Raw genomic sequence first — 25575 nt, forward strand, 5'->3', positions numbered from 1 at the left:
CTTGCTGCCAGGCCGAGGGGCGTCTGGCTTCTGGGCTATGACCTGGCTCCTGCCTCCAGGTCCTTCAGGCCAGAAGGCACTGGTTCTCCTGGTGCCCTCCCCTCCCCCCAAGGACAGCCCTGCGGTGGTTCCCTACCGGGGTTTCTATTTCGGTCATTCTATTCTGCTTCCTGAAAATTCCACCCCCTCCCCCTCACCCCCCCAAAGCTCTAGGCAGAGAAGATGTTCTCTTGCTGTTCCTTTTTTTCAGGAGCGATCTGTTGGCTGGTGGGTTGGCACCGAAAGGCCGCCTCAGACTTGGCCGTGTGTCCCCGGGGGTGAGCAACAGGCCTGCGAGAGGCTCCAGGAGGAGAGGCGCTGGCAGAGACCACCGTGTGGCCTCAGTGGGATTTTAAAATAAATTGTTGACTCAATTCCGGGGCAAATGGAGGGACTGTGAATATTTCAGAAGAAAGGAATCTATGTCCTTAGCTGTCGGTTGCCTTCTGATGGAGCTCCCAGAGCAGATCTAACTTTTGAGGTACCTCATAATCCCAAGCTTGGGGTTAAGGGGTCACCGTCCAAGACATAGTCCCTTTCGTGAATAGCAAGCTAGAATGACGGTTAGGAGGTGAGGGCGGAGGAGCCAGACAACCCCTTAGAAGCTGTGTGACCTCAGGAAAATTAGTCACCCTCTCTGAGCCTCATTTTCCCCAGTGGTAAAATGTGGAAACTATCACCTGCTTCACAGGGTTCTTAAGAGACAAGCCTTTACTATGTACTCAGTGGTTCTTGGTATAAAGTAAGTGGTATAGACATGTTAGCTATCATCCGTTTTTATAATGGCGAGTAGCTTACCGAGTCACTCACACTTTAGTCAGATTTAGTTGATCAGCTCCCAGATGACCGAGGGGAAAGAGTAAAAGCATAAAATGGAAGGGGTATTGGAGGCCTTCTTGACATACTCCCCATATTTTTTGAAGGCTAGCTGAAAAAGTTTTCCCAAAGTACTGATTAATCCATCTTATTTTTATTTTTTATTTTTTTAAGATTTTATTTATTTACATGAGAGCGAGCGAGCGAGCATGGGCAAGGTGAGGGGCAGAGGGAGAAGCAGAACCCCTGCTGAGCAGGAGGCCCCCAACATGGGGCCTGATCCCGAAACTCTGGACCTGAGCTGAAGGCGGACACCCAACTGACTGAGCCACCGGGGTGCCCCCAACTTATTTTTATAAACCGTTCTTCCTTTTTTCTTTTAAGTAGGCCCTATGCCAAGGTGGTGCTCAAACTTAAGACCCCGAGATCAAGAGTCACATGCTCCACTGACTGAGCCAGCTGGGCTCCCCACCCTTCTTTCTTCTAATGCATTTGGAGGCACGGGGGCTAGTGTGTGTCATGCTGGCGAGTCGGGAAATAAAGCAGCGGGAGCCCAGAAATGGTGAAGCTTGCATTTACAAAAGCTCTCTGCCAGTGACAGTAATAACGCCACCACCACCACCACCGACAGCACCACGCTGATAGATCTCATTCCTTCGGTGCTTATTCTGTGTGTTTCAAGCTCCATGTGGACTTGGTGCATTGTCACTGACCTCATCACTGTGAGGACTAAGGGTTCCTCTGGGCACACAGCCGAAGGATAGGGCAGTGGTGCCGGGGTCCCCTAACTCTGTGCTAGGTGAGACGTGGATCTCAGTGGGGGCACCTTGCTGACGTGGGGCCAGGGGTGGTCTCCCTGGCGATCTCATCCTGCAGTCTCCTTGACAGTGGTCAGAGGCCTCCCTACACATGCACAGGGCCCGGATACTGGGGGGAGCCCCCCGGAAAGCCGAGAAAGGGGAGAGTGCTGAGAATTGGGACTTCCAATGTCTGCTGCAGAAATAATGCACCTGCTGGGGCTGACAGTGGGCAGACGGCCCCTTGCTGAAGCATTTTGGGTTGGAGGGCCCGGATGAATGCTTCCATCCGTTTTGGGACCTCTGCTGTGTGCAGGCCCTGAGTGTGGCCCCAGGGCTGTGCAGCATAGAACGGGTGTTCTCAGCTGGTGTGGGGTGTTCTGCCTGGCGGGAGACATTTGGCAATGTCTGGGGACATTTTTAGGACAGGAGAAAGGTGGGGCTATTACTGACATTGAATGATTAGAATTCGGAGGTGCTGTTAACACCCCATAGCCTGAAATAAGAGTATTATCTCGCCCTGAATGCTGCTGGTTCCAAGGTTGAGACTCCCTGGCCTGGTGTTTGATGGTGCTCTTGGCCTGCCGGGGTTCAGGCGGTGGGACCTCAGGCAAGTCCATTCACCTTATTGTGTCTGTTTCCTTATCTGTAATGGGGGTACACAGAGCCCACCTCGTAGGTGGTTGTGAGCATGGAATAATTCACTGCATGCCTGGCATGTAAGTTCTCCAGCTGCTTTTGAGGTTTATGATTATTATTAATGAGGTATTTCGAGGTTTATTATTATTAATGATTTATGACCCCTATCTGCCTTCAGAAAGTTCAGGCTAGTAGGGCGACAGACAAGTAAGCTGTAATTGATAGACTTCATGACAGGATTCTGTAGGTTCTGTAGGATCTAGTCTAATCCAGACTAGGGAATCAAGGAGGGCCTTTAGGAGGAGGTGGCCCAAGTGTAATCTTGATCAACAAATAATGTCTGGCTAGAAGTGAGGATAAGAGGTTTGAAAGGGGGCTCCTGGCAAGGGGAACAGCAGGTACAAAGACATGGAGGCACAGAGGACATAGAACAGCAGCCACTGAGTCCCCTGTCATGGCTTCTACCTTCTTCCTCTCCCTGGGTACTGCTGCCTTACATAAGGGTTGGGCATCTCCCATGGCAGATGCGATTTTATGTGGCCCACTGAGGAGTACGTTGCATGTAACTGGTGCCATTTTTTTTTTTTTTTTGCAGTGCTACTTTGCTTTGAATGAGCCCAAGGTAGGGTCTCAGTTAGATGCGGCTGTGTCTTTAACACCTTTCTTTCTAGCACTTACCATTCCCTTCCCCCCAGCTCCAGCCTCCGAAAAGGCAGGCTTACTGGGGTTGTGGAAATATTCTACATCTTTATTGTGGTTGTGGTTACAAGGGTGTATAACATTTGGCAAAACTCATCAAACTCTCCATAGTCAAAATCTGTATATGTAAGTTCTACCTCCATAAAAAGAGAGCATTCAGGGCCAGAAAACGGGTGGGCCTCCCGGTAGAGCCTTTGGCCAGCCACAGTGTCTTGAACCTTGAATTTAGTAACTTTTATTTTTATTGTGTTTTGAACCCTACCTTCTATTTATGGAGGTGACGCAGATTTTCCATTTGTGGTAGTGGTATAAATTTTCCTTTAAAAAAAAAATTAAAGTACTATGTGAGTGAATTTAAATATAGAAATATTAAATAATATTAACCAGTGGTATAGGGGTATCACAAAGATCATGCAAATGGTAAAAAGAGTGAGGTTTTTGGGAACCCTCCTGAAAATCCAGTGGTTCTAGGATGAAACTCACGTTGCCCCGTGGCTCTGTGGGCATGGCCGTGACCCTGAGGGGCTGGCTGTGAGGGGGGCAGAATTACTGTGCAAGGAGGGTGAGCTGAGAATCCTAGCTGCTCACACAAGGGTGTTCACGATGAGCCCGGGATATTGACCATCAGGCACCCAGAGGGCCGAGAACGGAACGATGATAAATTACCTTCACATTCCCTGCTTGGTGTGAAACTTGCAGAATCTCGAGAGGAAAACGGGAACGGAAAAACCTCTGCTGCTTGGATTAATTAAAACCAGCGTAAATGCTCTGGATGCTTTTGCTGAGCAAACGGTCCTTTCTGTTTTGTGTGGCTGCCAGCGAGTGTGAGTGCTGTGTGTTTTCGTGGCTGAGTTTCAGCGACTGCTCACGTCAGGCCTGAGGGGGTGTTCCTGATGAGACACGATGCCGTTCATCTGATAAGGCCGGAATTTTTGCTAAGAGACTTTTTGTGGTTTGTTGGGCTGGTTCACAGGGTAGTGGATTATCAGAATGTTGTCGGACATGGATTTGATGTTGATCTCTCGCTAGACTAAAAATCTGCCCTCTGTTAACCTGCCGGGAAGGTGTGCGTGTGTGCGTGTGCATGTGCGTGTGTGTGTGCATGCACACATTGATACAAGTTGTGATCCACTGCCTCTTGGTAAGAACTCAAGACCCTACACACCGCAGCTACAAAAACCAAAAGATTTCACAGCTGGAAGTAACCAAGGAAACCGATCTAGTCTAGTGCTGTCCTATGAATGGGAAGGTTGAGACATAGAGCCGGTGAGGGACTTTTCCAAGGTCACAAAGCTAGTTAGTGGCACGGTAGGACTAGATCTCCATTTCCTGCTTCTGTTTATCCTGTATATCCTGTCATGTCACCTCTGTGCCCTGCCACCTTTAAAATAAAATAAAAACATGTTTCTTTGGGGAATTGTATTTCTTTTCTCAAGGTCATACAGAAATCAGTCTCCTTTCTGCCATGCCTCTGGGGCCCGATTACTTAGTTCCCCTCCCCGGAGGAAGTCACTGTTACCTGTAGCTTCTAGAGGCAGCCTGTGTAGGCAGCAGCTGTGTGTGTCTGTGTGTGTGTCCCTGTGCACACATTCTTTTAGCCTCTGTTTTTATGCTGTGTGTGCTGTATCTGTATGTACCTTGCTTTTCTCCTTTGACTGTATCTTGTGGTCATTCCAGATCAATGCAGAAAGAACTTTTCCAACCCTTTTCTAGCAGTGCTGTATCCCATTGTGTGAATAAACAAGAATTCAACCCACCCCCAACTGACGGACCTTAGGATGTTTCCAGTCTTTCTGGAATACAAACAGGGCAGTATTTTTTTTTTTTAAGATTTTATTTGAGAGAGAGTGAGGGAGCAAGCATGAGCAGGAGAAGAGGTAAAGGAAGAGGGAGAACTCAGACTCGCCTCTGAGCAGGGAGCCTGATGCGGGGCTTGATCCCAGGTCCCTGAGATTACCACCTGAGCCAGAGGCAGACGCTTAACTGACTGAGCCATCCAGGTGTCCCCCAAACAGGCCACTATTAACTAATCTATGCATACTTCATTTTGCACATAAGAGGGTTTAGCTGCAGGATAAATTTCTAAGGCAAGATCGTTTGGTTCTAAAGATATGTATGTTGGAATTTTGATAGATTATTACCAAATTACTCTCTGGAGGTTATATCTTTCTTCCTTTTGATTTGGATATTAGCATCTTTGAGTAGCAGTTTAAATATTTCATATAGACTTTCGTGAACTCACGTTTAAAAAATTCATTCAGCCAGGGGCATCCGGGTGGCTCAGTGGGTTGGGCGACTGCCTTCAGCTCAGGTCATGATCCTGGAGTCCTGGGATCAAGTCCCACATTAGATTCCCAGCTCCATGGGGAGTCTGCTTCTCTCTCTAACCTCCCTTCTAATGCTCTGTCACTCTGTCCCTCTCTCAAATAAATAAGTAAAATTAAATAAAAAAAAATTCATTCAGCCAACCAACACATATGGGTCCTGTCCCAGTGCTAGGAATACATTAGGTGGTAAAAGAGTCCTCATAGAATTTGCTGTTGGTAGGGGTGAAGCTGGAGGCTGGGAGAGAGGCAGGCAATAAACAGCTAACTTCAGAATTATTTAATTGGGATTTGGGGAAGTGTATGGAGCAGAACAGAGAAGCATGAGTGGGCTCTGACCTAGCCATGGAGACCAGGGAGCCTTCCCCAGCACATGGCATTTCAGCTGGAAGGAATGAGTAGCTTTAGCTATGTAGAGAAGGGGCCTGGGTGTGGTGGTGGTGGCAGGGAGGACCTGTTGTGGCAGAGGGAACAGCTGTTGTGGCAAAGGGAACAGCAAGTGCAAAGGTCCTGAGGCAGAAAGGTGGTAGGTGCTTTATAAGAACAGAAAGACAGCCAGTTTGGTTGGAGTCCTGAGAGAGAAGTGGGAGAGCAGAGCAAGTTGAGGCCAGAGGTAGCAGGCAGGGCTTGGCCAGGCTGGCCTAGTTGAGGTTGTTTATCTTTACCCTAAGAGCTGTGGGAAGCCATTTCTGGGCTCTCCCCAGGGGTGGGGACACCATCTGGACCCCTTGAGATCAGCACAGCTAGACCAGGCAGCATTTAGTCCAGGATGGTCCAAAAAGGGCACCAGGAGGTTGAGGATCACCTGCGCAGGCACCTTGGCTCCCCAAGGCAAGGGTAACTTTAGGAAGAGACCCCATTTCAGGCTTGATGGACCTTGGGCATGCTTCTTCTGCTGTTTGCCCAGTCACTCAGCAAATGTTTATGGACAGCCTGTGCTAGGTGCCTGGCACAGTGCCGAACCTCAGCAGATAATGGCTCCAAGTCTGGTGTAGCCTACATAGTCTTGTGTGCTGGTTGCCAGCTTCCGTAAAGGGCCAGATAACTGATATTTTAGGTTTTGTGGGCCATAGAGTATCTGTCGTAATGATCAACTCTACTGTTGTAGTGCAAATCCAAGCCATAGACCATATGTAAACAGATAGGTACATGGGTGCATTCCAATAAAACTTTATTTAGAAACACAGTCTGTGGGCCGGATCTGGCCCAGGAGCTGCCGCTTGCCTGCCCCATATCTATGGGCGTGAGAGTCCCTTTACAGATCATACCTGACATGGTGTGAGCTGGTTAACGGGTTAGCAGAGGAAAGATGGCAGGGGTAAAGAGTGGAGAGTGAATAGATACAGGAAGAAGTTAAGGGAAGCAGCCATGAGAAGATCTCGGCGGGTAGAGTTTCCAGCAGAATGAACAGCACTCGAGAGCTTTAAGGTGGGAGCTACTTAAAGAACAGCGAAGGGGTTAGCGGGGCTGTTGGTGAGTCAGGGTGAGGTACGAGTGGCCGGGTGGGCCCCGGCTCAGGGACAAGTGTGTTAAGGATTTCAGATTACATCGGGGGAAGCTTTGAAATGCCTGGGGGCGTTTCAAGAGGCTGCTGCGGGGTGAACAGACTGGAGGGGCGAAGGTAGAGTGGGGAGCCCAGGGAGGAGGTGCCTAGAGTCCAGGTGAGAGAGGATGGCTGGCAGCTTAGGGCTGGAGCATTGTGGAGAGGGAGATGGGTGTGCCTGTGGCTTATGTTTTGACAGGAGAGCCATCAGGATTCGCTATGGATTGGACAGAAGGCATGTGAGAGAGAGGAGTCCGGCTGACCCAAGCCCTGGCAGGGAGGGTGGATGGGCCTCTGCTGAGTGGGGGAGCTTGATGCGGGTCAGGGTGGCCGGGAGGAACAGCGCCTTCCTTCACTCGGTCTGCTCTCAGATGTGGGTCCTTTCGCAGTGGCAGCAGAACGCTGCTACTAGAGAAAAATGAGATCCTTCTGGACTATTTTTAATAGCTTGGGAGACTCTAGAGTCATGGCTCTGCCTTTTGAGGGCAAGGGGCTAGTCTGTGGGATTTCTCATCCTGCAAATTTGGGTGAATCTCTTCCCCTCCCTGGGCCCCAGCTTCCCCATCTATAAAATGGCACAAGTTGAGACATGATGCAGAAGCCCTCATTCTAAACTAAGCCAGTAGGTACACTGGAGCATGAAGGGCTGGGATTTGAACCCAGAGCCCCTCGGACTCCAGAGCTGTGTGGTCTCCCCCTCCATCCCATGGCTGTGTCACACATGCAGAATGACGAGATAAGCCTAGGTGTGTGGCTTCTAAACCGTGGTTTGTGACCCACTGGTGGGCCAGAAGTCTGTTGAATGAGTTACGACCAGCATTTAAACCAAATAACCCCATCTGAGAGGAAAGATAAGAGTGCACTGTATGTAGCAGGGTAAGTATTGTTTCGCGAAGCTTTCGTTTCAGTCTCCAGTACATACGATGTGACCTGAGTTGTGAAATACGGTGCATCTCTGCCAGGGGTTCCACGGAACCACACGTTCGGAGACCACGGGCCCAGGGCATCCTGCAGGACTCAGACGAGCTGTGCTCTGTGCACCTGCGCCAAAACCTTGCCTTCCTCTTCAAGGAACCTGGGATGAAATGGCCTCCCTTTCCTCCGCTGAGGGGAGGAAGCTCCAGCTTGGGGTTTGGTGTGGCGGGGATTAGAACGAACAAAAACAAAAAAGCAGGAGACGAAACCCAGCCTGCGATTTATCTGCACGGGAATTCTGTTTTAGAGGCTTAAAAAGACCCCCCTCCCCCCTTCTCTTTCCAGAAGAACCGAATGCACATAAGGTCGCCAGCCCACCCTCCAGACTCGCATACCCCGATGAAGTCCTGGACTATGGCCTCAAGCCATACAGCCCCCTCCCCAGTCTCCCTGGCGAACCCCCCGGCGGATTCGGAGAGCCGGATAGGGTAGGGCCGCAGAACTTTCTGAGCCCGGCGGCCAAGCCAGCGGGGGCCTCGGGCCTGAGCCCTCGGATCGAGATCACTCCATCTCACGAACTGATGCAGGCAGGGGGCCCCCTCCGCGGCAGAGACACTGGCCTGCTGGGGGAGCAACCGCCCCTGGCCGGCGTGGCCGCCAGCCCGCGGTTCACCCTGCCCGTGCCCGGCTTCGAGGGCTACCGCGAGCCGCTTTGCTTGAGCCCCGCTAGCAGCGGCTCCTCTGCGAGCTTCATTTCCGACACCTTCTCCCCCTACACCTCGCCCTGCGTCTCGCCCAATAACGGCGGGCCCGACGACCTGTGTCCGCAGTTTCAACACATCCCTGCTCATTATTCCCCCAGAACCTCGCCAATAATGTCACCTCGAACCAGCCTCGCTGAGGACAGCTGCCTGGGCCGCCACTCGCCCGTGCCCCGTCCGGCCTCCCGCTCCTCGTCGCCTGGTGCCAAGCGGAGGCATTCGTGTGCCGGGGCCTTGGTTGCCCCGCTGCCCGGAGCCTCACCCCAGCGCTCCCGGAGCCCCTCGCCGCAGCCCCGGGACGACGGCGCCCCCGCTGGGTACCCCCCCACGGCTGGCTCTGCCGTCCTCATGGATGCCCTGAACAGCCTCGCCGCGGACTCGCCTTGTGGCATCCCCCCCAAGATGTGGAAGACGAGCCCCGACCCTTCGCCGGTGTCCGCCGCCGCCCCGCCCAAGGCCGGCCTGCCCCGCCACATCTACCCGGCCGTGGAGTTCCTGGGGCCCTGCGAGCAGGAGGAGGGGAGGAGCGCGGCCCCCGAGTCCATCTTGCTGGTGCCGCCCACCTGGCCCAAGCAGCTGGTGCCTGCCATTCCCATCTGCAGGTGAGCCGGCTCGGGAGACGGTCTGGTCCGCGGGTTACTTCCGGGGGGCTTTTTCTGGGTCGGGGGCATGTGGTTTAGAGGCCTCTAGACAGGGTTCAGGTCCTGGCTCTGCGCTTACTGCCTGTGGGATCTTGGCAAGGAAGTTCAATTCTCTGAGCTGTGGTTTCCTCATCTGGAAGAGAGACCTTTGGGTACCCAGGGAGGTATAGGCACCTAACTCACCAGGCGGTGGGCACAGGGATGCCTGCCATGGCTCAGAGGGCACCTGGCTGGCTCGTGTATTCCCCAAACGGGTGTTTTTCAGATACCTGCTCTGGGCCAGGCAGCCACCGTTATGGGGGTTGAGAAGCCCGCGGTGAAAAAAATGGGCAGAGGGGCACCTGGGTGGCTCAGTGGGTTAAAGCCTCTGCCTTCGGCTCAGGTCGTGATCCTAGGGTCCTGGGATCGAGCCCCGCGTTGGGCTCTCTGCTTGGCAGGGAGCCTGCTTCCTCCTTCTCTCTCTCTGCCTGCCTCTCTGCCTACTTGTAATCTCTGTCAAATAAATAAAATCTTAAAAAAAAAAAAAAATGGGCAGAAATTTCTGTCTTCAGAGAGCTGACATTCTGGGAAGCACAGAGCCAGTCTTCATGTGTGGAATTTATTGTCCTCTTATAAGAGGCCTTGCTGTTTGTGGGTACCGGCTCTGTGCCCCAGGACTGCAGTCAGCGCTCTGGACCTCCTACAAAAAGAAAGTGGGAGCCATAATCCTCAAGGAGTTTCAAATAGCGGTACACGGAGGAGATGCAGATAGATGGTGGCACCAGAGCCTCAGGGTCTGTCCAGACTGGATTTGAGTCCTGGTTCTGCCACTCACCGGCTGTGTGGTCATGGGCATGTCTGGTGCTGCCCTCCTTGCTGTGCCCACAGCAGGCATCACTAATCATGCAGAGCCTCTTTTTCATTGAGCACCTTATCGATGCCGTTCCCAGGGGAGGCATTGCTAATGAATCAGGAACTCCCTTTCTCACTGAGCACCATACTAAACCTTAGCTCATTCCCTATGAGATGAGGATAATAATAGTCTCCCATCAGCATGGTTTTTTTGGTTTTTGTTTTTTTTTGCAAGGATTGGGTGAGAGGATATATATCAAGTCCTTGGCATGGAGCCTGCACTAAGGAAGAGTGCAGAGAAAGGGGCAGCCGTTTTCTGGTGAGGCGAGTGGACACGCCGAGGCTTGCCCAGCTAGTTAATGACTGCATTGAAAAATGAAGAACCTCGGGTTCTCAACTCTTTGTTCTCTCTGCTACAGATTATCTCCAGAATGTGATTCATATAATGATTGAGACTGGGGAAGAACATTGATATAAAATCAGATCATGCTGCATTTTTCTGTTTATAAGGACTTTATCATTTCTCCTTCCATCTCCATTCTGTGGCTGGATCCAAATGGTTCTGAATGCTGTAAGAATTTTCTCTAAGATCAAGAGGATAGGGTGTTCAGGAAGGTCTCCTGATAGTATTTGTCTCAGGGTATGCAGAGCAGGGCTGAAATTCACATGCAGCATTTTACATTGGCTCTGATGGTCTAATTCTTAAGATTGTATCATGGTCATCAAAGACTTATTCTGGAACCAAGGAAAATTTGAAGTTGATACTTAGAGATATCCCACTGGATCTTCTACTCCTGGATATTTTTTTTCCTTGATACTTCAAAAGATAATGCAGGGGTGAAGTGATCTTTTATGAACTTCAATTTGTACACTTAAAAAAGCATAACTTGCCTACATAATGAGAGTACAGGTATTTGACACACCTGGCACCTTAGCTGCAGGCAGAAGCAGAAGGCATGTTGCCTCTGAAATTAAGGTGGACACCAGACTTCAGGGTAAGGGGGTGCTTCAGGCAGGTAACATCAGGAGGCAGCTAGTTACAAAGAGGAGCTGGAGATCTGCTTGCAGAGTGAGAATGTAAGTTTAAATTGGATTGTATATTCACGTTGAGCTCCAGCACTGATGGAGTTTATGGGGCGCCACCCCCCCCCCCCACATCTCCCCTTGGTACTGCTGTGATGGAGAAGGGATGGAATTGGTTTCACTGCAAATGCTGAACTAAGTCCGGATGATAATGTCAACTTTTAACAGCTCAGGGCTTAGTGGCAAAGAAGATGCTGATGGGATTAATGATTGGTGCCCTGTGTGCAAAATCAGGACACAGTGACACAAATCCATGTATTTGCAACTTTAAAGCTACTTTGACTTTTTTTTTGGAAGATTTTATTTATTTGAGAGAGAGTGTATGAGAGAGAGAGAGCATAAGGGAGGTGCGAGGGGGAAGCAGACTCCGCATGGAACAGGGAGCCTGACTCAGGGCTCAGTCCTGGGCCTCCTGGATCATGACCTGAGCCAAAGGCAGTTGCTTAACCAGCTGAGCCACCCACGTGGCCCTGAAACTACTTTAAATATACGGGGCTTCTTTGAAATAAAACTGTTTGCTCATTCATTCATTCATGTTTCCCTCCATCCAGCCATCTACCCACCCACTGAATAGTCACTGAGAACCTATTAAATGTCAGATATGCTCTAGAGTCATTCTATAAGTGAGAGATTTTCTTGGCCCTATTTTAAATAAATTAATAAGATAAGAGGTAGTGTAGAGATATGCATGGAGCACTGGACCAAGAATCAAGACACGTAAGTTGCCACCTTGGCATGTCTTGCTTTGTGATCTTAAGGAAATTTCTGTGTTCTCTGAGGCTCTGAAGGGATGGTCCAGATAGATCGTTAAGGCCTCAATCAGTTCTTAAATGACATCATTTTTACCATATATCAAGTGCCCATTGAGTGGGCTGCGTAGGTTTAAGATTCTATAGGAAAATAAAACAATGCATATCATTACAACTTCAGATGTAAAGGCATCTATCTATCTATCTATCTATATCTAATACCATAACCATAAGTTAATTAGATTGTCTATGGGAGATAACTATTTATTTGAAATATGCACTGTATATAAGGAAACATAATTATAACATAATTATAACCTAATTATAATTATAACCTAATATTTATTTATTGAGGAGATATTGCGCTAAGGTCTTCATATGATCTCAGTATCCCCATTTCTCAGTCAAGGAAACTAAGGCCTAGGGAGGTAGAGTCAGGCATTTGCCCAAAGTAGTTAGAGGTGGATCTTGGAATTGAACTTGGGTGGGCGACTCCAGTCATGTTTTTGACCTTTACTCTTCCTTTAAATTTAGGGGTCTCTAAATTTAGCCACCTCTCTGGTTAGATGTTCTATACTTGCCCTGATAAGCAATGGCTGTAACTGGAAATGATCTCTCCCTAGAATTTGCTATTAATTAAAAGCATCAGACTTGGAAATAAGAGCCAAAATAACCCTCAGGTGCCATCTGGTCCATTTGTTATGTTATTATAAGACACTGAAGGTAAATGAGGTGAGGTTACTTGCCTAAAGTAACATGGCACATTCATGACACGCGTGGGTCCCTGATTTCCACTTCAGTGTATTTTCTTGCACACTTGTTCCTTTGGAAAGGGAGAACATTCTGGGAAAAAGGTGATTTTTAGAGGTAGGAGGTGGTACTCTTTAAATTCCCAGAGGAAAAGAAGTTGTAGTAATTAAAAATACTCTAGAACTCACATGTCCTGAAGTTAGCTTCCTAAATGGAGATGTCCGTCACACGGTTGTCATCAAAGATGGAAGAGAAAAACCAAGAAAAAGATCTCTACTTTGTGAAGAGTCCGACCTATCCTGAGAAATACGTGCTTTCCAACAGCCAGTATTTTACTCATACACCCACTGGACATGAGTTTTCAGAAAAGGGACCATTTACTTTTATTGTACAGGTTGGCTGGTTCTGATTTCTTGGACACATGACTGACGCTTGTTTCCTTCTTCAGCATTCCAGTGACTGCATCTCTCCCTCCGCTTGAGTGGCCTCTCTCCCACCAGTCGGGCTCCTATGAGCTGCGGATAGAGGTGCAGCCCAAGCCACATCACCGTGCCCACTATGAGACCGAAGGCAGCCGAGGGGCTGTCAAAGCTCCAACTGGTGGCCACCCGGTTGTTCAGGTATGAGTTTGAATTCTTTTCCTTTTCTGTGTCCTTCATTTACCAGTAGGTGGGCTACTTTTGCTCAGCCACTGCCTCTTGCTTGTTGGGTTGTGGTGTGTGTCTCAGCCTCCTACTTGTCTGATGGATGAGAACATTCGAGGTGGAATTAGTGTCCAAGGCTGGCCCAGTTACTCAGAGGACAGAGAAGAAAGTCTTCCTGAGCTGGATAAGGAAGGAAATAGCTCAAGCTACTTCTTCCCTTCTCTTTCTGATGGAAAAATTGCTAGATTTTGCAGAGGTTTGTGTCTTGGCAGAGGGTTTTTGAAGTCATTATTTTGTGGTTAAATTTCAGATGCATGTCCACTGAGGAAATTCCATACACTCTTGTAAAATATAGAAAACTAAAATTTAGAAAATTAAAATTACACATAAAATAACTATTCTTAGCATTTTGTATATTTCTTGTTGCCTTTTGTTCTATTCACAAACATGGCAATGTTTATATAAATTTTTTTAAAGATTTTATTTATTTGTCAGAGAGAGACAGCAAAGCAGGGGAGTGGCAGGCAGAGCAGGCAAGGGAGAAGCAGGCTCCCTGCTGAGCAGGGAGCCCATTGTGGGGCCAAATCCCAGGACCCTGGGATTGTGACCTGAGCCGAAGGCATTTGTTTGACTGAGCTACTCAGGTGTCCCAGCAATGTCTATTAATGTACATTTATATGCTTGATGTTACAGTAGCTGGCACTCTGATATTTTTTTAAATTATACCATGAGCATTTCCTTCTGTTTTTTCTTAATCATTATCTTTTATGTCTGTGGCTTTTGATTTAACCTCAGACTTTTTTTTTTTTTCAAAATAATAGAGACGTGTGCATTTTTCTGCAAAATAATTTAAGCTGAAATGATCTTTCGTAATTGTGTAATCTGTTCAACTGAGATTGCTGATTGGTGTTCAGCCACCGCTCGAGCAAGCAGAACCTTCAGGACCTATCAGTTTACCTCTTACTTGTATTTGCCTTAAAGTGATGTATTCTATGATAAGAATTCTATGATGCGTTTAGAACCCTCTAGAGAGGTTAACAATGCAGATTCCTCAGCATCCCCTGAAACAAAAAACACAAATCCCCCAACCCTGAGATCTCCACAGAGGCTTTCGGTGTATGCACGTGGTTAAGGACTTCTGTGAAAATATCAGGAACTTAGAAATCCTGACCAGTTTGCTTTTTCTAGAGCCACCATCATAGCTATTTTGGTATTTGTGTCTCTTCCTTGATTCTTTTCCTTGACCAGGAGCTGCATTTTGTCCTTTCTTTGCATGCCTCATAATTATCGATTATCTCCTGAGGTTGAGAGGACCATCCACGGACTGGACATTATCGAGGCTGGATTTTGTTATCTTCTGCTGAAGGCAGATCAGTAACAAGCTGATCACTGAACTTGTGTGATGCTTGGTTTTAGACTCTGTGAGGGCTGCTTTCGGGAAGTCTTTCTCGAAGGCTTACCCTTATTTCTAAGGCACAACCTTTTTGGATGTTTGGTGGGGTGGGGGGGTGAGTCCATGCCAGTGGTATAGAAGCTGTCCTCGGGTGGAGAGCTGGAGCGAACGTGGGCTCACCTCCTGTGTTTCCTTTTCCTCAGTGGCCACAGTCATGTGCTGCCCGCTGTCTAACGCCTGACAGAAGTTGACTTACATGTGTTTGTCCTGACTTACTGGTTGTTGACGGTGGGAGGGCTGGTCTGATACTGTTTACTTTGTCATGCATGAAAATTGCCTTTTTTGGGAAAGGAAGTCTTTATATCCTTCCTGATTTAGGATTATCAATTCTAGGCTGGGGACTTCCAGCTCGGAAGGTGGCGTTAGTCTGTGGGTTGGAGTTAAAGCCTTTGGTAGCAATAGAGAAACTCACTTAAGGTAGATTAGAAGGGGGGATTCGGGGCTTGTCTAAGGAGACTACTGTTGCAAAACCAGGCCAGGAGACTTGGGAAGAAGCTGGACTTGAGAATGGCCCCAAATGTGCTTCTTTGTTCTGTCAACTCATTCCACAAGTGGATTCATTCTACCGGGGTTTGTCGAGCACCTTCTTTCCACCATACACTGTGCTTGATATTAAAATACAATGAAGAATAAGAGAGAAGTCACGGTCTGTTTCTTCATGGAGCTCACGGTCTAGGAGGGACAGTGTCATTGACTAAAGGGTCAGAACTGGAGCAGGAAGCCAGAGGGAGGGGGAGAGAGCTGGCAGGGCCTGGGTAGCCAAGGGGGATGGAGAGTTTGGCTTCATCCTGAGACAGGAGAAGCAGGAAAGAAACATGATCTGATTTAGGCTTTGATAAGACCCAGCTCTGATTGTTCCACTGGAGTAGGAGCTGAATGAGGAGAGAGTCAGCAGGCTCGGTCCATGGTCTCTGTCGTTAGGGCTGTGTGGTATCTCCATTCTCTGATCACTCATCGAAGGTGGGCTGAGCGCTGCTGTGTTGCAGGCACGGTTCTAGACTCTGGGATATGTTATGAGCAAACCAGTGAGAGAGCCTCAGCCTCATGGGCTTACAGTTGAGCAAAATGGAAACCGTAGCCATTGACATTCAGCATGCTTTACTGTGTGCCAGACCCTCTTCAGAGTGCTGTACGTGTTCATTTATTCAATTCCCAAAGGGCCCCAAGGAAGCAGGTTACAATTAGGTCAAAGAGATGTCAAGGCACTTGTTCAGTGTCCTAGCTGTCAAGGGGGCCTGGGGTTTGGTCCCCTGGGGCTGGTTCTACCCGCTACACGATGTTACTGATTTTTCACGTCCCTCTGCAGACCATCTCTCCCTGACTCCACACTCTTACCAGGCTCAGAAAGCCTGGGAGAAAATTGCCCACACCTCCTGCCTATCAATTTTATGTGCTGTCCCTGCACCGGCTCACTGGGGCCAAAATTGTGATTTCTCAGGGAGACTGTAATTGGCCCTGGTTGGGAAGATCTTCTGGTCCAGTTGGTGTAGCCAGAGAGGTCAGACCATGTGCAGTGCTAGGCTCTGCTCCCCCTTTCATCTAGGGCCTGGGCCATGGAAAGTTCCAGAGAAGGGAATGGGTGGGATGTACTGAACTGTGCTTGACGCTCATGCCCCTCCTTCTGACAGCCCCCAAGGATCCCTCCCTCTTCGTGCTTGTAACTTTGAAAACCCAGTGGCTCACTGAAAAGTTTGTAGCCACTTTCTCTAAAGATACAAAGTAAAGTATTAAAAAAAAATCATTTGAATAGATTATGTTCTCTTCAAAATGCAATGTGCTAACCACTGATTTTTAGCACAGTAAATCAGTTTTTAGAAATCTTCTTTGAAAAATGAAGTGAAGAGGGGACTTAAAACCCCTTTCGAAATCTGGAGGGTTGCCCTTTGGTTCCCAGAAGAGTAGTGAAGCCCTGTTTTGTACCTTGCCTAGATGCCTCTGCCGGTTTCTCTCTTGATCTGTCTCTATCTCTACATCTGTTTCTATTTCTGTACTCTACCACGGCTCCTTCCCCCCCTCAATGACTGGTCCCCACCCTTTTCTTTTTTATTTACCACACTATAAAACTTTATTTTTTTTTTTTACATACCTCGTGGTTTTATGCTCCTCTTTAGATGAAAATAAAATGAGTACAAGATCATTTCATTCTTTCTTTACATATAAAATTAAAAACCTTAAATGTGGGCCACATTTAGCTGGTTTTGTTTTGTTTTTGAATGTCCCTTGGCCTTGGAGGAAAGTTGGCTCCAAACCTTAAATGCTTTCAGATCTCCTGACTCCTTCACTTGGCAGATACTTTGTTGAGGACCTACTGTGTGCCAGGCACTGTGCTCGGTGCTGATGATACCGTGATGGGGGAGAGGAGTACAGTTTCTGCCCTGGGGGAGCCCAGGGGCCGCTCGAGGTACCCAGTCGACCAGAATGGTTTGGTGCGACCATTGCTGAGATGTGGGTGAGTCTGGGAGGCAGGGGAGGGCAATCTGGAATGACACCTGGACTCTAGGACAAGACACGATGACTGATGAGGAGGCCAGCTGTTGGATTTACAATGGGGGGCGGGTAACTACTTCACAAAACCAAGCATGCCAGGAGAGTACTTGGACCACCTGCTGTAGAAAGGGGTCTTGCTGAGGATGTGGACTTACCAGCTGGGACCTAGAGCAAGTGACAGAGCCAGCATGGAGAGGAGTGATGCCCTCCCTGTCTCTGTTTCTCTAGCTCTCTGGGTGGGAGTGGGCGAACGTTCCTTGCACAGGGTATGGTGTGTGCAGAAGTCCTGAGGCAGGGAGGAACTTGGTGTGTCTGATTTGCTGAAGGAGGGCCAGTGTCCCTTGAGTTTAGCTTGGGGGTGAGGGGTTGGCAGGACCACGCTGTGCGGGACACAAAAGCCAAGGGGAGGAGCTTGGGTTTTATTCCAGGGAAGGGAAAGGGAGTGACAGATTTTGAGTAGAGGAGGAAAGTGATTCTGATTTACTATTTCTACGATCATTTGGGCTTCTTTCTAGGGAGTGGGTTAGAAGGGGTAAGGGAGGAAGCAGGGTGATGAATTTGATGGGCTGGGGGAGGTGCCAGGTACAGCTGCTGCGGACGAGGCGGCAGTGCGAGGAGAAGAGCAGGGAGGGACTCTATGATGTGACCTTCGGGACCCCGTGCTGGCCTCCACATGGTAGTGGAAGGGCACCTGGCTCAGGATGGTGTCACGGGCCATGTGGGGAGACTGGGGGAAAGGATCGTTTTCTTAAGGGCAGATGATGGCTTCAGTTCGGGGTGTAGGAAGTTGGAAAGGCTTGTGAGGTATCCAAGTAAAGATGCCAGCAGGCAGTTGGACTTAGGAGCCAGGAGCTCAGAAGCAAAGTATGGGCTTTCTACCTCTCAGGCCTGTGGAATGCCACAGAATCACGTGTGCCGTCCCTAGAAGTCTTAGCACAAATCCACTTGGAAGGGGTTATTTCCTACACCCTAATAAGAACCTGCACCCTCCAGAAGTGATGAACTAAAGAGAGAATCTAAGAAGATATTGGAGAAACAAGGTCACAAACTGACAAGCTGGTGGAGGCCAGACAGTGAAAAGAAATGGCCGAATTGGCCAAAGGTCAGGAAGCACTTAGGGAGTGGTGGGGAGTAGGGCATGGCAGAGTGTGTGCCTCTTCTCCAGCAGGCAGCCACTGTTCAGTCCCCCTTGGTTGTACCACGTGGGAATGTGGGTCCAGCATCGCCGGGTTCTAGAGGTTTTCTTCAGGAGAAGCCAGGAATCTGAATATTCATGTGAAATTTCTGGTTCTTAAGTGTTGACCCCTAAATCCACCTCTGGGTTCAATTCGGCTCCAGGCAAATATCCTCCAGTTCATATCGTCTGGGGGTAACTAAGGTCTGTGCTACTTGAAGCTTTATCAAATAGAAAGGGAGATAAGAGGAGAGGCTATATTTATACGATTTCTAAGAATTGTCTGGTTGGGGGAGGAGGGCTGTGAGCAGCCAGGCCCACGTTGTTTGTTTTTATAAAACCTTTAAATCCCATTGAAATAGAACAAGCTTATAGTTCTTCCCCAGGAGCCAAGGAGTCTTAATTCCCTGGCCTGACTTTGATCGGTAAGGAGCAGATGGGAAAGGGAACCGCTTGACTCGCCTTCAAAGAGCCACGTGCCCTGTGGCAGAACCCAGTCATCACTTCCTCATTCTGGTTCAAGGGAAGATGCCGGGGATCTTGCGTTGGACCAGACGTCCATGCCCAGGCTGCTTTGCAAAGCTGGGCTTTAAGCATTTCCACAGCTCTTCAGCTACGGAATCTCCTCATACTCCCAGCTGGCTTTGGGCTCCTAATGCCATTGTCGTGGGATGCTTTCCCTGTCTGCTTCCAGACCCTGGAAGCATATTCCTGCCTAGAAATTTCCTAGTAGAGGACACTTTCCTTATCCATCACCTTTTTTATCCATCCTGGTGCTCTCAAAACACATTCTTCTTGCCCCTCTCTAGGACTGGTTTTCAGCGGAAAGAATGCTCAGAAAGGCAGCCTTTCAGTTAGACAGGGACCAAAATGAGAATCCGTAACCATAGTACACACCTCCGAAGACAATTCCTTCCAACAGATGTTCAGACATATGGAAAAAACAGAGCTAGTTCCTTCGGAGAAATTCCTTACAGATGCAGAAACCTGATCTATGTTTCACGCCAGGTAAGAGTGGCAAGCTTGTGGCAAGCTTCGCAGGACGGGGAGCCAGAGGCCGGGGGCGCACCCCGGCCTCCCTCCTCCCCGCCATGTCCCCTCCTGGCCACCCCGCCCCCATCCAAAGGAGTCTGGTTAAGTCTCCAAGCGTTCATCTCCCCAGAACGGACTGAGAGGCTGTGATCTTCATCCTGTTGGATTTTAGCCTCCGTCCTCTTTGCAACTCACTTTCACTTAAATCTCGGAAAGGGCAGAGAGAAGCCTGGCAGAGTTTTCCCCTTCCCAGGCGAAGCCGCAGTCATGACATTGAGCAGCGCACCTTTGGCAATGGGCTGCACATATCCGCTTCCATTTGACTAACCAAATGTGGTGCTCAGGGAGGCTCCCGCCCAACCCTCTCTGCTCCTTAGTCGCGAAACATGAAGCAGGTCCTGCAGATGCTGATGTGTCCAGGAGCTGCCGTGTTGGCTTCTCCAGAGGGAAAGCACAGAGGGGTGGCTCGAGCTTCCGAGGAGGAGACTGTGTTCCGAGATCCCCAGAGGTCCCTCTGCTCCTTCATCCCTTCCTCTGAAATTTACCAAGCCCCTTCTCTGTGCCAGGCACCGTTCCAGGCGCTAGGGATGTGGCTTTGAACCAAACAGACAAGGGTCCTCTGGCCCCTGCGGAGCTTCTGTTCTGGCTGCGGCGAGATAAGAAATCTGCAGAGTAGGAAAAGTTAAATTGTATGCTGGAAGGTGATAAGTGTGGTGGGAAAGGCGGCCAGGCCCAGGGGAGTTGGGAGGGGCTGAGAGGCCTTTCTGAGCAGGTGGCCTTGGAGCAAAGGAGGAGAGGAGGGAGGAATACGTGCGGGGATCTGGGGAGGAGTGCTCCGGACTGAGGGGCTCCCTGGGCCCAGCCGGGGCAGGGGCTGGCAACACAGAGGTGGCCAAGGTAGGGGGTGAGCTGGCAGGGGTGCGGAGGAGACGGAGGCCCAGAGGAACGAGCATGAGCACATTCGGGCTTTGGATGCTGAGGACTTTCATTCCCAGGGAGGTGGGAGCCCGGAGGGATGAGATCTGACTTAGGTCCCAGCAACGTCCCTCCAGCTGCCGTGCTGGTGGGACCAGTCTGCAGGAGGACCAGGGAAGAGGCAGGGAGGGGGTGGGGCTGCTGCTGTAGGCCAGGGAAGAGGGGAGGGTGGCTGCCCAGGCTTGGGGGCGGAGGGCAGGAGCAGTGCTTGGCTTGTGGGTATCTTTGGAGAGCCGGGCTAACTGGTTTGAGAGATTGGCTCTGGTCGAGAGGCGCAGGTGTGGTTGGAGTCTTGGGAAAGCCTGGAGTCCCCAGTCCTGAGCGACCCTGAGGGTCTCCACAGAGATTTCACCGACTTTCAGAGGGAAGATCCCTTCCAGGGGTGGCCTGACCCAGCCTTCTCAGGTGGAGATGGGCGTGGGGCAGGGTGGAGATGCTGCCGCCCGTCTTTGCAGGATCCGTCCTCCCCAGCCTCCCCTTGGTTATATCAGTCTCTCGGTCATAACACTGGCCGTTCATTTAAAAATTCCGGAGAGGGCAGTCCAAGCCCTCTGTGGGCCAGATGTGGCCTCCCGTGTGTGACCTCGAGTGGCCAAAGAGGCTTTGTGAAGGAACAGAGACGGGTGCTGGCTTCCAGGGGTGAGCCGGGTGGAGGAGAGGGGGGTGTCCGGGGCGGGGCCGGCAGAGGTGTGGGTGCCGAGCAGGTGTGGGATTGGGTGATACGGTGTGCACACATTGTGTGCCAAAGGCACGCCGATGGTAGGCAGTGCTTCTAGGTCACGTTACAAGATAAACAGTCAAGACTCAGTGGGACATTGCTCCCGCACAGGGAGAAGACAGAAAGCTTCCAGAATCTTGGAGAAAGAGTTGTTTCCAAAAGACTGATTAAGTCTGAGGCTTGCCAATATGTCTGGCAGGCAGTGGGGCCATATAGAGGGAACTTGATGTGTTCCTGGAACAACTTTTTGGGTCCCTCCTATGGGTCGGGTGCTCTGTTGTAATGAGGAGAGCTGCACTTACGGAGCACTTACTGTATACTTTCCTTGGAGTGACCTACTTCATCTTTGCGGTGACGCCGTGGAGTGTAGGTGGTAGAATCACTACCCTCCTTTTACAGACAAGGAAACTGGGACACAGAGAGGTTAAGCAACGTGCCTGATGTCACCCAGCTGGTGAGCGGTGGCGATGATTGGGACACAGGAGGCCTGAAGCCAGCGCCTACCTTTAACCACTGGTGTGCACTGCCTCTGGGAAGCTGGTGGTTTGGAGCAAGGCAGTCCTAGCATTCATTAGCTCTGGGACTCTGTGGCCCTGGCTAGGCTGTAGTTTCTTCAGTTGTAAAGCGATAAAGCTATGAAGGCTGCGTCTTTTGGATTATTTGTTTCGTTGTGTCAAGAGTCATGAGGACGGCAAACACGGGTGTCCAGCATGATCTTTGGCCTAAAGCGGGCGTTTAATCTGCTGTTCTTTTTGTTGAGAAATAGAGCGATCAACTTGGATCTGGGCTCTTCAGAGCTCCGCTAGCCTAAAATTAGACACTGGTGTCCGTTCAGGCTTTTTCTGGTGGAGTGAAGCAAATCTGAGACTCACGGAGGGCACTGGGAGGGTCTGAGGGTTGTTTACGTACCCATTGTGTGTTATGGATATGACCTTACTTCACCGTTGCAACCACATAGGAAGGCAGGGCTGTGATTCCGTTCATAGGGGAAGAGAGAGGCTCAGGGGACGGGAACTCACATCAATTGCCTAAAGGCGACTAGCTTACCGCCCTCGCCTTGGCTCTTAGCTTTTGGGTTCTGACCCTCCCACTTGCCCTTCATCCATCCGTCACCTGCTCGCAGCCAGCCCTGCCCTGGGTCCCAGCACAGAGCCCTGCAGCTGGGGGTCCTGCGAGGGTAGGAGCACCGGGCCAGTGCTGGGCATCCTGGTCCCACCCTTGTCTCTACTTTCTGCACTGAGTGACCCCAAGTGAAACGAAGATATTCTCTGGTCCTGGGAGAAAGGAGGCATCTGCTGGAGGCCGGTTTTCAAGCACCTGTCGGCTTAACCATGCCACGATGGGGGAGGGGCGGTGATGGCTTCTCGAAGGAGCCCTCCTTCCTCTGCAGCAGCCGCGAAGCCATTCCCCAGACCCTGGGAGACAGTGGGGGACTTTCAGGCCACTCGTTCGGAGCCTCCTGGCAGACTGTGGGCTGGCTCTGCCCACACCCGTGTCTGTTTATCGAGCACTTGCTGTATGACAAGCATGCCCCGTGTGCGGGCTCGGGCAGGAATGCTGTCCCATTGCTGGGTGAACGGGGAAGCAGGCTCAGAGGCGTCGGGGGCCTTCTCCAAGGAACACGTGGTCATTAGCGACCCTTGACTGAGCTCTCTCTACGTGCCAGGTGCAGGAGTTGTGGTGCTGTTACTAACCTCAGGCCCAGAGGAGGAAACTGAGGCCCCAAGTCCCACCACTCACCCAGTGGGACGATCCCGGTGCCTGCCTCCTCGGGGCTTTGCAAAGAGTCAATGACCTGACAAGGTGAAGTGCACGGAGCGGGCCTAGCGGCCCGCGGGCACTCAGTGTGCACTCCCTGTCCCTGTTTCCTATTATTGTTTCTTTTTCTCCGCACCATCCTGTTAGGGTGAAAAAGGGAGCATTTGTTCTTACGTGGAAGTTTTGATTTCATGCCACAGCCCCGGAGTCAGGATGGACAGGAGTTAAACGCCGCCACACGGGAGACGTCAATGCCTATCATGTACTGAGCCTGGGCTCTGCGCGAGGTCAGGGGACTGGCTTGGGGTCATGGGGTCTGCATGTGGCAGGATAGAATTTTTTTTTTAAGATTTTGTTTATTTGACAGAGAGAGATCACAAGTAGGCAGAGAGGCAGGCAGAGAGAGAGGGGGAAGCAGGCTCCCCACTGAGCAGAGAGCCCGATGCGGGGCTCAATCCCAGGACCCGGAGATCATGACCTGAGCCAAAGGCAGAGGCTTTAACCCACTGAGCCACCCAGTTGCCCCAGCAGGACAGAATTATAACGCACATCTGTGGAGCCACTTGGCTGCACCATTCCCACTGGTCCCCATCGTCCTCAGGCTCAGGGTTTAGGGTTAGGTCCTTCTGAGCGTTCTGACACAGGTTTAAAAACGTCTGTGTGTGTGTGTATACATATCCACACAGGCATTAAATATGTTATATATTTAATATATAAATCAAATAATATATTAAATATAATATTTATATTAATATCAGTTTATATTATTTATGTATTATATACTATGTAATACCTATATGTTAATTTATATTCATTAATAGTGAATAAATATGTAATATAGATAGTAAAATATATAAATTAAATATATACACATACATACGTATATATAGACATTGTACATATATATGTGTGTATCAGATACACACATATATACATATTTTAATTTAATTATTTTTTTTTTTGCTTTTTTAATTTTTTTTTTATTTTTAAAGATTTTTATTTGTTTATTTGACAGACAGAGATTACAAGTAGACAGAGAGGCAGGCAGAGAGAGAGAGGGGGAAGCAGGCTCCCTGCTGAGCAGAGAGCCCGATGCGGGACTCGATCCCAGGACCCTGAGATCATGACCTGAGCCGAAGGCAGCGGCTTAACCCACTGAGCCACCCGGGCGCCCTTGTTTTGTTTTTTAAGAGAGAGAGCATGAGCAGTGTGGATGGGAAGAGGAGGCAGAGTGGGGGTAGAGAGAGAATTCTAAGCAGGCTCCATGCTCAGTGAGGAACCTGGCACGGGGCTTGGGATCACCACCCTGAGATCATGACCTGAGCCAAAATTAAGAGTCAGATGCTTGACTGACTGAGTCACCCAGGCAGGCACCCCCATTTTTTCTTGTTTGAATAGGTATTTGTTGTTTAAAAAATACAGGAAAAAAAAAATCAAACAGCAGGCTTTGTCACCTGGAGACCTACTGGCTTGGCTTTGCTGTATTTCCTTTCGGTCACCTCCCGCTGTGCCTGCCCCCTGCTCCTTCCCTGGAGCAGGTTGATATGGTTGACTTCATATCAGGTTATTATGATGACCCCGGGGCAAAAGAGTACCTACCAAAGTCAGAGTTAAGGAGAATTACTTTCCATCGATAAATTACTTTCCATCTATAAATAGTTACAATGCCACCATTATTCCTAGGCAGTACTTGGAGACAGAGAGGTTAAGGAACCTGCCTAAGGTCACACAGTAAGTGAGCAAGGCCCAAGCTGAACCTCGGTGGTCTACCCCTGAGGTACTTTTCGAGGTCATTCCCAGGGGCTCTTATTGTTACTTAAGTATTAAAAATTCAGGAAATAAATATAGTTTGGTTGAGCATCGAGGCAAATTTTTCTCTTGTCAGGTGGCTCATGCTCCTGCCTTCTATGGTGTCTGGCTTCTGCCCTCCCTGTTTTGGCCAACAAGCCCTTCCCAGGTGCAGAACAACAGCCTGTTTATGGGAGGTGCGGCCTCCGGGGGTGTGGCCTTCAGTGGACACGCCCACCTGTCCTGGTGTCAGGGCGGGGAGCCTGGCAGGCCTGCGGGTCAGGCATTTGAGCTTACCTCTTGATAGCAGGAGGCATTTCTGCTGGTTTGAAAGACATCTCCACTCCATGACATTCTTTTTCCAGATGGGGTAGCCTGCACCTGGGATTTGAGACTTAGCACCTCGGGGTGGTGGGGGCGGGGGGCTAGCTCCAGTGTGCAAACCTTGATGATCAGAACTGGGGTAGCTGGTCGCGGGACCTCCCTGTCCACCCTGGTGCTCAGCCTGAGTTCGTCTCACTGTACCGGTGCTGGGATGGGCAGAAGAATAACCCTAACCTCCCAAGGCCTCCGCTTCCCTGCTGGCAAATCGGACTAAATGTTGCATATAGGATTTCTGTAGGAAGATTTCTCTAAGGCAATTAGCACAGCACCAAGTGTCGACCTCCCTGGTTTCCTTTATATATTAGTTTTGGGGAAGGTACTCCCTCCCACCCTATACCTGAGCAGTCGCCTCCTCTTCCCTAAGTCCCAGGTATTATGGCTTCTTGAATATCCTTCCAGAGGGAGTCTGTGTCTTTGTGCTTGTAGCCATTGCTGTCACGGTCCTCATCAACAGTGGCATATTCACTTAGGACTTGGCAGAATGTTCTGTGCGCCTTCCTTCCTTCGTTTGTTTCTTTCTTTCTTGATTTTATTTATTGGATAGAGAGAGCACAATCAGAGCGGGGAGCAGACTC

General features: G+C 49.8%; 1 protein-coding gene across 7 annotated transcripts in view; it reads left to right on the forward strand.

Annotated features, from left to right (window-relative positions):
* Positions 1-25575, forward strand: part of NFATC2 (nuclear factor of activated T cells 2) — a 154759-nt gene that overhangs the window by 27141 nt on the left and 102043 nt on the right. For 5 of the 7 annotated variants that reach the window (XM_059132752.1, XM_059132749.1, XM_059132750.1 and 2 more), the window contains exons 2-3: positions 8118-9135; positions 13036-13207. In XM_059132752.1, the coding sequence (XP_058988735.1) occupies positions 8118-9135; positions 13036-13207 (1190 nt within the window). The remainder of the gene's footprint in view (positions 1-8117; positions 9136-13035; positions 13208-25575) is intronic. The other 2 variants (XM_059132753.1, XM_059132755.1) reach the window with 1 other exon arrangement.

This window comes from Mustela lutreola, chromosome 9 (genome assembly GCF_030435805.1).
Source record: "Mustela lutreola isolate mMusLut2 chromosome 9, mMusLut2.pri, whole genome shotgun sequence".
NCBI classification, from domain to species: Eukaryota; Metazoa; Chordata; class Mammalia; order Carnivora; family Mustelidae; genus Mustela; species Mustela lutreola.